At 42.9% G+C, this 14422-nt stretch overlaps 1 protein-coding gene across 1 annotated transcript in view; it reads left to right on the top strand.

Moving 5' to 3' along the window:
• Positions 1–5973: 5973 nt before the first annotated feature.
• Positions 5974–14422, top strand: part of LOC126234743 (UDP-glycosyltransferase UGT5-like) — a 136745-nt gene continuing 128296 nt past the window's right edge. Inside the window, exon 1 of the mRNA XM_049943489.1 lies at positions 5974–6100. Within this exon, the coding sequence (XP_049799446.1) occupies positions 6082–6100 (19 nt within the window). The 5' untranslated portion in view covers positions 5974–6081. The remainder of the gene's footprint in view (positions 6101–14422) is intronic.

Below are 14422 nucleotides of genomic sequence, written 5' to 3'. Positions count from 1 at the left end.
CTCTGATAAAACTGCAATGTCATCGGCAGACATGAAAGTTTTTATAACTCCTTCTTGAACTTTATTTAATCTCATTTCCTAATTTTTCTTTGGTTTCCTTTACTCCACTGCGCAATAGAATTAAAGGATCACATTTCCGAAACCCCGTAATTGCCACCCTCTGGGACGCATAAGTTTGAAATTTGGCTCGTGGGTGCGTACATCCTTCCTCAGTAACGGAACAAAAGTGTGGAGCCCTGCGACGTCGACATCGTACACGACGAAGCTCCAAACAGCAAGCTGTCGACACTTGCAGAAAAAACGCCGCACGGAAGTCTATCTGACGTGTAAGGCAAGTTAATGGTGTGCCACGTCATAGCCCCCTTTACCCTCATTTCATCCCTCCTTTTGACATCTCTGTGATGGAGGTCATAACTAGGACGTCCACCATTTAAATGACGTGGTTTTTTTTATGATTAGCCGAAGGAAACTTTCCAGACACGCTACCTCTCCGAATCGGAACCAAAATGCGTTCAGGCGGTGGTACGAAGAACCTCAATGAAACCGTGTCTTCCCCTGGGGCGTTGATTTCCATACATTTAGCGATCTAAAACGAGAGTTTGAAGTACCGTGACACTGTTGATAGCCTCGGACGTTTCAGCCCTTATCTAAGGATATTGTGACGCTGCGTCTGTGTACTGCAAAACTATAAAAATTCTTAAATTGCCTAATTGTTCACATGCAAGTCCTAAATTAGATCTACACTGAATATACTATTTTATGCTACAAGATTTCCATCCCTCTCATAACCGTCTGTGTGAAGGTTCATGCAATGTACACTCCTGGAAATTGAAATAAGAACACCGTGAATTCATTGTCCCAGGAAGGGGAAACTTTATTGACACATTCCTGGGGTCAGATACATCACATGATCACACTGACAGAACCACAGGCACATAGACACAGGCAACAGAGCATGCACAATGTCGGCGCTAGTACAGTGTATATCCACCTTTCGCAGCAATGCAGGCTGCTATTCTCCCATGGAGACGATCGTAGAGATGCTGGATGTAGTCCTGTGGAACGGCTTGCCATGCCATTTCCACCTGGCGCCTCAGTTGGACCAGCGTTCGTGCTGGACGTGCAGACCGCGTGAGACGACGCTTCATCCAGTCCCAAACATGCTCAATGGGGGACAGATCCGGAGATCTTGCTGGCCAGGGTATTTGACTTACACCTTCTAGAGCACGTTGGGTGGCACGGGATATATGCGGACGTGCATTGTCCTGTTGGAACAGCAAGTTCCCTTGCCGGTCTAGGAATGGTAGAACGATGGGTTCGATGACGGTTTGGATGTACCGTGCACTATTCAGTGTCCCCTCGACGATCACCAGTGGTGTACGGCCAGTGTAGGAGATCGCTCCCCACACCATGATGCCGGGTGTTGGCTCTGTGTGCCTCGGTCGTATGCAGTCGTGATTGTGGCGCTCACCTGCACGGCGCCAAACACGCATACGACCATCATTGGCACCAAGGCAGAAGCGACTCTCATCGCTGAAGACGACACGTCTCCATTCGTCCCTCCATTCACGCCTGTCGCGACACCACTGGAGGCGGGCTGCACGATGTTGGGGCGTGAGCGGAAGACGGCCTAACGGTGTGCGGGACCGTAGCCCAGCTTCATGGAGACGGTTGCTAATGGTCCTCGCCGATACCCCAGGAGCAACAGTGTCCCTAATTTGCTGGGAAGTGGCGGTGCGGTCCCCTACGGCACTGCGTAGGATCCTACGGTCTTGGCGTGCATCCGTGCGTCGCTGCGGTCCGGTCCCAGGTCGACGGGCACGTGTACCTTCCGCCGACCACTGGCGACAACATCGATGTACTGTGGAGACCTCACGCCCCACGTGTTGAGCAATTCGGCGGTACGTCCACCCGGCCTCCCGCATGCCCACTATACGCCCTCGCTCAAAGTCCGTCAACTGCACATACGGTTCACGTCCACGCTGTCGCGGCATGCTACCAGTGTTAAAGACTGCGATGGAGCTCCGTATGCCACGGCAAACTGGCTGACACTGACGGCGGCGGTGCACAAATGCTGCGCAGCTAGCGCCATTCGACGGCCAACACCGCGGTTCCTGGTGTGTCCGCTGTGCCGTGCGTGTGATCATTGCTTGTACAGCCCTCTCGCAGTGTCCGGAGCAAGTATGGTGGGTCTGACACACCGGTGTCAATGTGTTCTTTTTTCCATTTCCAGGAGTGTACTATTTTATGCTACAAGATTTCCATCCCTCTCATAACCGTCTGTGTGAAGGTTCATGCAAATGTATTTTTCGTGTTTGCATTGGTAGCTAGTAGTATGGAACTTACTGCCCACTGTGGTCAGTCTGGGCAACCTTAGGTGTTCAGTCAAAGCAAAGAGATTTGTGCCTTCTAATTCGTCTTTATCGAAAGTGGGTAGGTTGATGCCGGAAGCGACTACTTTGGTCTGTCCTGGCAACCTGCGGAGATTCGTTGTTCTGGGGTGGTTAAGCACTTGATGGTGGGCAGTCGGTGAGTGTGGTCGGTAGCTTAAGACTGATAAGTCTTCAGGCTACCTGAATTAGTATAGTTCACTTTTTATCACAGCGAAAGGTTCATTATATGATCCACAGTTTACGCAGGATAGACCATGGGGCAGTTTACCAATTTTAATAAGTGTCTCCTAGTACTTTCGTTGTACTACCAGAACTTGTAGTGTGCAAAGGCTTCCCATCTTGTTACATTACATTTTCCTAAGTGTGTAGGCGTGCATGGATGCATTCTCATGTGAATGTTTTCATTTATTATTACAGTTTGAATTTTTTCGGTTTCACCTGTGATTTGATAAATTTGCCTCTATGCTTTGCACCACATGCCGCGAACTTGCCTTCTGTGTTGTTCAGCGGTGATCAATCGTGTTCCCTAGAATTAATGTAGGTTATGTTGACTTTTCTAGGTAATTAATGGATTTTAGTGTATTTTACCGCGTGAAATTTCAAATGGATAGCGTGCTTGCTTTGTTAGTCTGAACAAAGTGTTTGGTAGCCCAGTTGAGCCCTCAGCTCTATGTCTCCATTAAGGGATGAATTTCTTGCAGTTCATTTTATCTTTCTTTGTGCGTCGCGCACGTAATTTAACCGTTTTGGGAAAATATTCAGCCACCTGGTAAATGTGCTATTTTTTTTAATCTAGTTTCCACGTGATCCCTCGCCCCTTCCCCATCTTGTATCGGTTTTATTTACGTGAGAATATTTTAAGCAGTTGCATTTGTCGAAACATTACTACTTAGGAAGGCATGAATCTGTTTTCCTGACTACTTGGAGAACTTCGTTCTTTAGTACGGATATTGCGTAAGTACGTGCATTTATCCTATCCTCTTCCCAGAATTTTCACATACCTTCTTCCCCTTCATATGGTCAGTCAACATTCAACCATTTGAAACAGTGTTACACTTAACTAAGGCAACGGCAAGCGCTATTACAATCTGTTTACTGTATGGTGTTTAACTTGTATTTGTGGTTAAATAAATTGTGTTTAAACTTCGTAAGTGTCCATCAACGCAGCCACCCCTTCCGAAATCGATTTTAGTACATCCAACCTGCAGTTACCAAAGCACAGTATTCTTGCAGGCCTAAAATCTGAATTTTAATTAGATTTTAAAGAATTATGTTTTAATTTAACTAACTGCTTTCATTCAGTATGATCACGCTTTTGAGTAAATTAATTTCAGTGTTCATTTGACCAGAGTATTGAAATCTCAATGGTTACCAAGCAACAAGTAAAAATTTCTTTAATTAATTGTAAATTAATTATTCCCAACTTCGTTGGGTGGCGACTCTAAACAATTTACTATAAAAGAGAATATCAGAGCGTTTATTTGCATTAGCATTGGATAGTCCAGTAAGTTGAAAAAGCCCCGCATACCTTTGCTGTAGAACCCGTTTACCTATTAAAGGTGATCTGACCCAATTGGAGAGCACTGTGACTGCCATTTTTTCTTTCATGTACAGGCTGGAAGCACTAGGGACCATTCGAAACCATTCGACGAAATTTGAACACGATCCGTAGCGGTAAAGGGTGCTTTTTCATCCTTCTTGTTTCTCGTCCTCCAGGTACGTGATCTTTGCCTGGCGGGGGGGAGGGGGGTGGGGGAAGGGGCGAGTGCGGAGGGGGAGTACGCCAAACGGCAAAGGGCCTTCTGACTCCCCCAGTTCAGCAAAACCCTCGGTACGAGCCACCCGCCTTGGTTGAGCACCTCAAAAATTTACCTGTACAGACAGAACCCACGATGAGGGTATCAGGCGCCTGTAGGCAGGCTACTTTGCTGCTCTTGCATCTCGTAGTAGGCCATCCGCAATGTAAAGCTACATACTAAAATATCTCAGAACATGGGTGGATGGTACCGTTGGTTTTTCTGCACTAGGGGGGGGGGGGTATCATTCACCATTTTATTCGCACTGTTTCAATGTCGCATCCCCACGTGATCACTCTATAGGAGAACACAAAATGAACACTGGAAAAGCATAAAGACCCTTCGCTCCTTCGGATTATGTTTAAATTTCGTCGAATAGTTTTGAACGGTCCCTAGTGCTTCCAACGCGTACACGATAGCAACACTTGCAGTCGCACTGTACTCCAAACGTGTGCGATCACTTTCGATGGGGTTCTTAGAGAAGGGTTGAGTCCGAGGGTGTCAGCAGTGTCAGAGGTTGCCAAGAACGTCTGCCTGTTGCGCGCCACACTGCGAATTGTCGCTTTCGGCAGATAAATGTGTGGGGATCAAAATCTCACGGAAACTGATGGTTTCATTGACGCCCTTTTCCCGCCAACTGCGCGCTTTTCGTGGTGATTCTGAACTGCGGTGCGTCTGGCCACTCATGAGCAAACTGCGTTACTTCAACGCTCGGCGTCGCGATTCTGACCCCTTTTCAGAGTCGTCAAAAGAAGAGATGAAATGAGGGTAAGATGGGGTGCAACGACCTTTCCATCATGTGACACGTCCACCGTCCCACTGGGAAGAACAGTGATAAAATTTGGGGCCAGTGTGACATCTGCAACCCACATTACATGTCACATGAGCGGAGCTGTGGTTCTTTTGTTTCCCACGTGTCGATTGATGTCCGGGGCGTCATCGAGCCCGAGTGTGACGTCCCCGGGAGCCACACTTTTGTACCATTACAGAGGAAGGTACCTTTCACCCAAATTTCAGACTTAAGCGTCGCAAGGGTGGCAATTACGGGCTTTCGAAAGAGTGATACTTCAATTCCGCTACACAAACTGATTTACACAGAGGATAGGTTTCAATCCAGTCTCACTTGCTTCTGAACCAATAACTCCTTCTCATCTTCTTCACTCTTGTAACTGTAGTATCGTTTCTGTACAAGCTGTAAACAGAATGGCTCTCCCAGTATTTTAATCCTGAACCGCTCATAGTTTCAAAGAGTGCATTGGAGTTAAATTTTTCAAAAGCTTTTGAACCTAAAAATGCTTCACAGAAGTTGTTCCGCATACCTGTGGATATAGCACTTCTTTCTGGAGTGCTAGTCCGACTAAGTGTACGAAACAACTGCTGTGGTGTTTGTGAGGTAAGAAGGTACTGAGATTCTAGGCTTTATTCGCCGTCCGACACCCAGTTCTAATCTGCCTGGGAATTTCACACCAGCGCATATTCAGTTGCAGAATGAAAATTTCTGTTTTATTTTGATATTTTTTAGCGGTATGTCTGACTTGTGTCTAACTGGGATGTCTCACTGTTTTAATTTGACACCGTTTTACGCACTGGAAAAATCACGTTAGTTTAGTCTTTGGACCAACTCTGCAAATAGTCTTGTAGTTTGAAGTGCCGCAATCGCAATTAGTGCTAGTTCCGGTTTTGGTCACAGTTCGATTTCTCAGATAATGGTGCCGAACATCTCGAGTCGGTAGACTTGGCTACGCGTAGGCAAGATATGCAGAGTCACTGTCACGCGTATACCACTCCACATCTGCTATCGCGGAGCCGTGAAGTGAAGGATGTGTCAGTAGCGTGGAGAGCAGATAAAGAGACGCACATGTTCTAGCCTCGTGTGCGACATCCGGTCCAGCATGGCGCTCACCGTCTTCGGTAAGGAAAACAGTCTCTTCACTCTTGCACTAATATTTATTACGCATACAAAAGCTCGTTGTTTTTGAGTAGCACATGCCACCGGTTCAGATAAACATTGCGTGCAATAAACTAGAGCTATAGGCTGTGTGAGTCACCTATCTCACTATTCCACCGCTGTGCTTAACGCCTAAAAGTGCGAACAATCAGTGTGATTACATTTCACTTCTACGCTTCACCCCTGTTCTACAAAATCTATGTTGTTGTTACTGAATTGTTACTCGCTGAGCATCACACAGTATTCGTATTCTTTTTGCAAATAAACATCCTTGCCTGTATTAATTGGTAAATACATTCTGATTGTAAACTTCATGTTTATTTCTTTCATTCTCGTTCCACTCCTTGTGTTTACCTGTACGAAGCACAGTAACTCAAAAGCTACTTCTGCGAGTTCACAATTAACCTGTATTGCATTCTTGTGATCCCTTAATTTTTCTCAGCGCCGTTTGTTAATAGTGTACTTTTGGGTGTTCTGCCGAGTTGCTGTTTCCATTTCATGCTCAATGTTTTGACGACCGACCCAGCTGCCTTCTTCAGGTGTTGCGAGTTTTGCTGGTGCATGAACTCGCTGCTTGTACTCTAACCAGACTCCGAACTATAGTTGGGATCGCGCCGCTATTTAAAGCCCAGTTCGGTTCCCGACGCCCTCTACGCCCTATCATGCAATTTTGTTTTTCAAAGCTCGCACTGATATTCTGCGAAACTCCAATTCTCTGGTGGACGTGATGGTCGACAGTAATTTAATAATCTCAGTGCCAGACCTCAAGTGTTTTTTTATATTGATACCGACTGTCAGTTCATTAGGTTTTCTAAGATCTTTATTTCGATAGATTCCTTAGTTACGCTGTTCCAGAAACTTGACGTTTGCACCACGATATCACCTTCATCGTATTTCATTTCATGGTTATATTTGAGGCAGTTCTCGGCGGCAGCTGTCTTCTTTGTCGTTTTAGTCGGGTGTGTCGCTGATGTTCCTTGCATCTCTCTTCGACTGTGCTAATGGTCAGCCCCACATAAAACCTGCCACGTTCGCATGGAATATGATGCGCAGCCAGCTTTCGTGGTCGTATATCGTCATTAACATCGCAAAGAATACTTTTTATCTAAATTGAAGATAGCGAAATATACAGGGTGGTCCAATGATCGTGACCGGGCCAAATATCTCACGAAATAAGCGTCAAACGAGAAAACTACACAGAACGAAACTTGTCTGTCTTGAAGGGGGAAACCAGATGGCGCTATGGTTGGCCCGCTACATGGCGCTACCATAGGTCAAACGGATATCAACTGCGTTTTTTTAAATAGAGACCCCCATTTTTATTACATATTCGTGTAGTACGTAAATAAATATGAATGTTTTAGTTGGAACACTTTTTTCGCTTTGTGATAGATGGCGCTGTAATAGTCACAAACATATGGCTCACAATTTTAGACCAACAGTTGGTAACAGGTAGGTTTTTTAAATTAAAATACGCAACGTAGGTACGTTTAAACATTTTATTTCGGTTGTTCCAATGTGATACATGTACATTTCTGAACTTATCATTTCTGAGAACGCATACTGTTACAGCGTGATTACCTGTAAATACCACATTAATGCAATAAGTGCTCAAAATTATGTCCGTCAAACTCAATGCATTTTACAATACATGTAACGACATTCCTCTCAACAGCGAGTAGTTCGCCTCCCGTAATGTTCGCACATGCATTGACAATACGCTGACGCATGTTGGTAGGCGTTGTCGGTGGATCACGATAGCAAATATCCTTCAACTTTCCCCACAGAAAGAAAACCGGGGAAATCAGATCCGGTGAACGTGCGGGCCATGGTATGGTGCTTCGACGGCCAATCTACCTGTCGTGAAATATGCTATTCAATACCGCTTCAACCGCACGCGAGCTATGTGCCGGACATCCATCATGTTGGAAGTATATCGCCATTCTATCATCCAGTGAAACATCTTGTAGTAATATCGGTAGAACTTTACGTAGGAAATCAGCATACATTGCACCATTTAGATTTCCATCGATAAAATGGGGGCCAATTATCCTTCCTCCCATAATGCCGCACCATACAAACCCGCCAAGTTCGCTGATCTTCCAACTGTCGCAGCCATCGTGGATTTTTCGCTGCCCAAAAGTGCATATTATGCCGGTTTACGTTACCGCTGTTGGTGAATGACGCTTCGTCGCTAAATAGAACGCGTGCAAAAAATCTGTCATCGTCCCGTAATTTCTCTTGTGCCCAGTGGCAGAACTGTACATGCCGTTCAATGTCGTCACCATGCAATTCCTGGTGCATAGAAATATGGTACGGGTGCAATCGATGTTGATGTAGCATTCTCAACACCGGCGTTTATGATATTCCGGATTCTCGCGCAATTTGTCTGCTACTGATGTGCGGATTAGCCGCGACAGCTGCTAAAACGCCTACTTGAGTATCATCATTTGTTGCAGGTCGTTGTTGACGTTTCACATGTGGCTGAACACTTCCTGTTTCCTTAATAACGTAACTATCCGGCGAACGGTCCAGACTATTGGATAACGTCGTCCAGGATAACGAGCAGCATACATAGCACACGCCCGTTGTGCATTTTGATCACAATAGCCATACATCAACACGATATCGACCTTTCCTGCAATTGGTAAACGGTCCATTTTAACACGGGTAATGTATCACGAAGCAAATACCGTCCACGTTCTTATACGTTTGTGACTATTACAGCGCCATCTATCACAAAGCGAAAAAAGTGTTCCAACTAAAACATTCATATTTCTTTACGTACTACACGAATATGTAATAAAAATGGGGGTTCCTATTTTAAAAAACGCAGTTGATGTCCGTTTGACCTATGGCAGCACCATCTAGCGGGCCGACCATAGCGCCATCTGGTTTCCCCCTTCAAGGTAGACGAGTTTCGTTTTTTGTAGTTTTTTCGTTTGATGCTTATTTCGTGAGATATTTGGCCCGGTCACTATCAATGGACCACCCTGTATATCCGTAGGAGCCTACCGATCATTCCGGATATTGAGAAAACATAAAGTCGAGAAGCGATTTTTGATTGCTCTTTCTCGGTATCAGTCTCAACCTCTTTCGGAGACGTTCTTGATTTTGACTGCAGTGCCCTTTAAATGTGATGACCCGTGTATCCATTCCTTTGGAACACTATTGGTGGGTGTTGTAACTCTTCGGCAAGACTGTCGAGTTGTATGGATTTGGGCACCGAATTTCTTTGTGACGAATGGTGATGGCACGGGACGTGGAGATGTTTATTAGTGGGGGTATGGTTTCTTACTAACGCCGTAACCAGCAGGTCGCTCCATGCTTCTCTTAAGTGACACGTCGAGAAAAGATAGTTTTCCCTCTTTTCCATCGTGAATTTCATATCACAATGAATGGAAAGTGAATTTTACCCGTAGTGGATGCTGTTGAACTCCATGGCTGTTCCTTTATAGGGTGTAGAAAAATTTCCGCTACTAGTCTCATTAAAATATTTATTCGTCACACGACTGGTTTCGAGCTTGTGCCCATCCGCAGGTGTACATGGACATGTTTTTATTGCTGGAGATCACTGTCTGAATACAAAGAAAATTAGAAAATTATTTGCTGATAACTAAACAGTTACAAGTGGGACAACTATAAGTGGCAAGGCAGCATTTGTCGAAAATACAGTATATCTGTACATATATAAAAATGAAGTATCCTTATTATAATCATGCTGTGGCGACAGTTTCTCCACTTAGCTGCACATTTGTTACCATTGTCACGTCCATGTTCCAGTTTCTGAAATTTAGCTGTATATTTCACTACTGTGTCGTGAACTCGTGATATAAACTGTGTTTACATGCAAACATGCAAGTTATGGTCAAAGAACGTAGACGTAGGAGGTTCAAAGATGTTGCTCACACAGAAACATGTAGGCTATGGTAAACATACTTAGACATCGGAAGTGCAAAGATTTTGTACAGATAGAAACTTAAAAACCAATTATACTTGCAAAATTTTTGAACCACATTATGAAATTTTGCTCCACATTTTTGACAGAGAACTTAGATCTAGGAAGTACAATGATGTTATACATATGAAATTACACGAAAATGACAATTAAGAATTGTGTTTCCAATACGACTTTTACAAATTACGATAATTACAGTTGAACTGTTGTATGGTTGCTTCGTCTGATTTCCATAGCATATTACTTTGTTATTAGATATCAGAGGATAATGAGTTTTTGATTTGGAATATTTCATTAAATATGTGGAGATAAGATTTGTTTGCAACCTCCACTTGTTCATTGAGAATAAGATGTGGTGAGTTAGAGCTGTGGACGTAAATTTCTAGCTCTTCGAGCGGATTAATTTTCTTTCCTTTGTTGACAGTGTGTAGTATTTGTAAGTTGTTGTAATGGCTGTGTCTGAGTGACCACGGTTTCTTAGATGCATTGCAAATGTGGGTTTCTCAAAGCTGTTTAGCCGAAAAGCATCCATATGCTGATGGTACCTTGCAGTGAAACTCCTTCCAGTTTGGCTTATGTAGAACTGTGGGCAAATGTCAGATAAAACTTTGTAAATACCTGATTTGTGGTGGCATTGTTTATTTGTCTTACTATTGTGGATTTTGTGCTGTTGTAGCTTGTTGTTAGTGCTGACAGAAATTTGAACACCAGTTTTCCGAAAGAAGTTGGCAATTTGGTGTGAAATTTTACCTATAAAGAGTATGCGCTCAAATGTGTTTTCTGCCTTCTTGTGAATCTGATTTAGGTGTGCATTGTTTCTTTTTGATTTTGTTGTTAGGTTTATAAATTGCATCTGGGTTGTATACATTCCTATGTGCAATTTCTTTGATAATGTTAATTCCTTTTTCTACAAGATACCAAGAGCATATGGATGCCTTCCAGCTAAATAACTTTGTCAAATCCACCTTTGCGCCGGCCGGAGTGGCCGTGAGGTTCTAGGCGCTACAGTCTGGAGCCGAGCGACCGCTACGGTCGCAGGTTCGAATCCTGCCTCTGGCATGGATGTGTGTGATGTCCTTAGGTTAATTAGGTTTAATTAGTTCTAAGTTCTAGGCGACTGATGACCTCAGAAGTTAAGTCGCATAGTGCTCAGAGCCATTTGAACCATTTGAACTACCTTTGCAGTGCATCTAAACCGCCATGGTCACTCAGCCACAGCCATTATAGGCAACTTACAAGTACTACACACTGTCAACAAAGGAAAGAAAATTAATCTCATTGAAGAGCTAGAAATTTGCATCCACAGTTCTAACTGACAACACCTTTGTCTCACCGAACAAGTGGAGCTTACATACAAATCTTATCTCCACATGCTTCATGAAATATTCAAAAACAAAAACTCATTATCCTCTGATATCTAATAACAAAGTAGTATGTTATGGAAATCCGACGAAGCAACCATACAACAGTTCAACTGTAATTATCGTAATTTGTAAAAGCCATTTTGTTAACACAAGTCTTAACTGTTATTTTCGTAACTTGTAACAGCTTTCAAAATTTCATGTGTATAACATCATTACTTCCTATATCGAAGTTCTCTGACAACAGTGTCGCTCAAAACAGTTCTGTCATTTTCGTAATTCGTAGTAGCTCTTAGTAATTTCATATGTATAACATCATTGTACTTCCTCTAAAAAATGTGTATCAAAAATTTCATAATGTGGATCAAAAACTTCGCAATTTATAACAGCTTTTTAAGTTTCTTTCTGTACAACGTCTTTGCACTTCCGATGTGTAGGTTTTTTTACCATAGCCTACATGTTTCTGTATAAGCAACATCTTTGCATCTCCTATATCTACGTACTTTGTCCATAACTTGCATGTTTCAATTTAAATTTATCATTGTTATCATTGTGTTATCATTAAAGTTATCATTGTGCAAAAAGTATAGAAACAAAAAAGTTTTGTGTAGAGAAACATATAGCAGCATGTGCCTGTGAGCTTAAATTAAATAAAGGCACATTTATAATTGTAACTGTATATAGGTCCCCATCAGGAAATTTTCATCTATTTCTAAAAAATTTGGACTCCTTGTTGTACTATCTGTCAGACAGGGGGAAGCAAATTATTATTTGTGGGGACTTTAATGTAGATTCTCTGAAAGAGGGTAATAGGAAAAATGACCTTGAAGTATTACTCGGTTCTTTCAATTTGACACCCGTTATTGATTTTCCTACTCGGGAGGTAAAGGATAGCAGCTCACTGATAGATAACTTCTTTATAGACCAAGATAAGTTTAACCAGATAAATGCTCAGCCTGTTGAGAATGGTCTTTCTGATCATGGTGCACAGCTAGTTACAATATATGACATAGCTCCATTCAGCAATACTAAACAGTCCTCCAAAGTAGTACGTTCAGTCAACGATTTAACAATTGCAAATTTCAGGGAAAGCCTACAGCAGTTAGACTGGGATGAGGTGTACCATGAACCTGATGCCAATTTAAAATATAATTTATTTCATGACATTTTTGTAAATGCATTTGGAAACTGCTTCCCCAAGAAAATAGTTAAATATACTCGTAAGAAACCTTGTAACAAACCATGGCTTATTAAGGGTATAAAAATATCTTGTAACCGGAAAAGGGAAATGTATCTGACAGCAAGAAAGAGTAGTGACCCAGAAACTATTAAACATTATAAAAACTACTGTGTTATATTAAGAAAAGTTATTAAAAAATCCAGAAGTATGTGTATCATGTCTGAAATCAGCAACTCTGATAACAAAATTAAAACAATTTGGAATATTATTAAAAGAGAAACAGGTCAACCAAGAGCACAGGAAGATAGTATTACCATCAAATTGCATGAAAACTTTACGAACAAAAAGTCAGAAGTTGAAAATATTTTTAATAATCATTTTCTAAATGTTGTGGATATAGTAGGAACCAGGTGTTCATTAGAAGATGCTAGGCTGTTAATGGAAGAGGCCATACATACGCACTTTGATGCAATTGAAATCTCACCCACTTCTCCCTATGAAATTAGGAAAATAATAAACTTGCTTAAAAGCAAAAACTCACATGGAATTGATGGCATTTCCAGCAAAATTCTAAAAGCTTGTTCTCAACAGGTAAGTAAGATTCTCAGCCACCTGTGTAATAGCTCTCTGGAACAGGGCATTTTCCCTGATAGACTGAAATATGCTATTGTTATACCTTTGCATAAAAAGGGGGATGGATCTGATGTCAACAATTACCGTCCAATTTCCCTTCTAACAGCTTTATCCAAAATTTTTGAGAAAGTAATGTATTCAAGAGTAGCTTCACATATCTGTAAAAATGAAGTACTAACAAAATGTCAGTTTGGTTTCCAGAAAGGTTTTTCAACAGAAAATACCATATATGCTTTCACCAATCAAATTTTCAATGATCTGAATAACCGAACACCACCCATTGGGATTTTTTGTGATCTCTCAAAGGCTTTAGATTGTGTAAATCATGAAATTCTGCTAGACAAGCTCAAGTATTGTGGCATGAGTGGGACAGTGCACAAATGGTTTAATTCGTACCTAACTGGAAGAGTGCAGAAGTTGAAATAAGTAGTTCTCATAATATGCAAAGATCAGCACATTCCTCAAACTGGGGAACTATCAAGAACGGGGCTCCACAAGGGTCGGTCTTGGGTCCTTTGCTGTTCTTAATATACACTCCTGGAAATTGAAATAAGAACACCGTGAATTCATTGTCCCAGGAAGGGGAAACTTTATTGACACATTCCTGGGGTCAGATACATCACATGACCACACTGACAGAACCACAGGCACATAGACACAGGCAACAGAGCATGCACAATGTCGGCACTAGTACAGTGTATATCCACCTTTCGCAGCAATGCAGGCTGCTATTCTCCCATGGAGACGATCGTAGAGATGCTGGATGCAGTCCTGTGGAACGACTTGCCATGCCATTTCCACCTGGCGCCTCAGTTGGACCAGCGATCGTGCTGGACGAGCAGACCGCGTGAGACGACGCTTCATCCAGTCCCAAACATGCTCAATGGGGGACAGATCCGGAAATCTTGTTGGCCAGGGTAGTTGACTTACACCTTCTAGAGCACGTTGGGTGGCACGGGATACATGCGGACGTGCATTGTCCTGTTGGAACAGCAAGTTCCCTTGCCGGTCTCGGAATGGTAGAACGATGGGTTCGATGACGGTTTGGATGTACCGTGCACTATTCAGTGTCCCCTCGACGATCACCAGTGGTGTACGGCCAGTGTAGGAGATCGCTCCCCACACCATGATGCCGGGTGTTGGTCCTGTGTGC

Source organism: Schistocerca nitens, chromosome 2 (assembly GCF_023898315.1).
Source record: "Schistocerca nitens isolate TAMUIC-IGC-003100 chromosome 2, iqSchNite1.1, whole genome shotgun sequence".
Classification (NCBI taxonomy): domain Eukaryota; kingdom Metazoa; phylum Arthropoda; class Insecta; order Orthoptera; family Acrididae; genus Schistocerca; species Schistocerca nitens.
The sequence above is the reverse complement of the archived record's forward strand: the minus strand, read 5'-3'. Positions and strand labels throughout refer to the sequence as shown.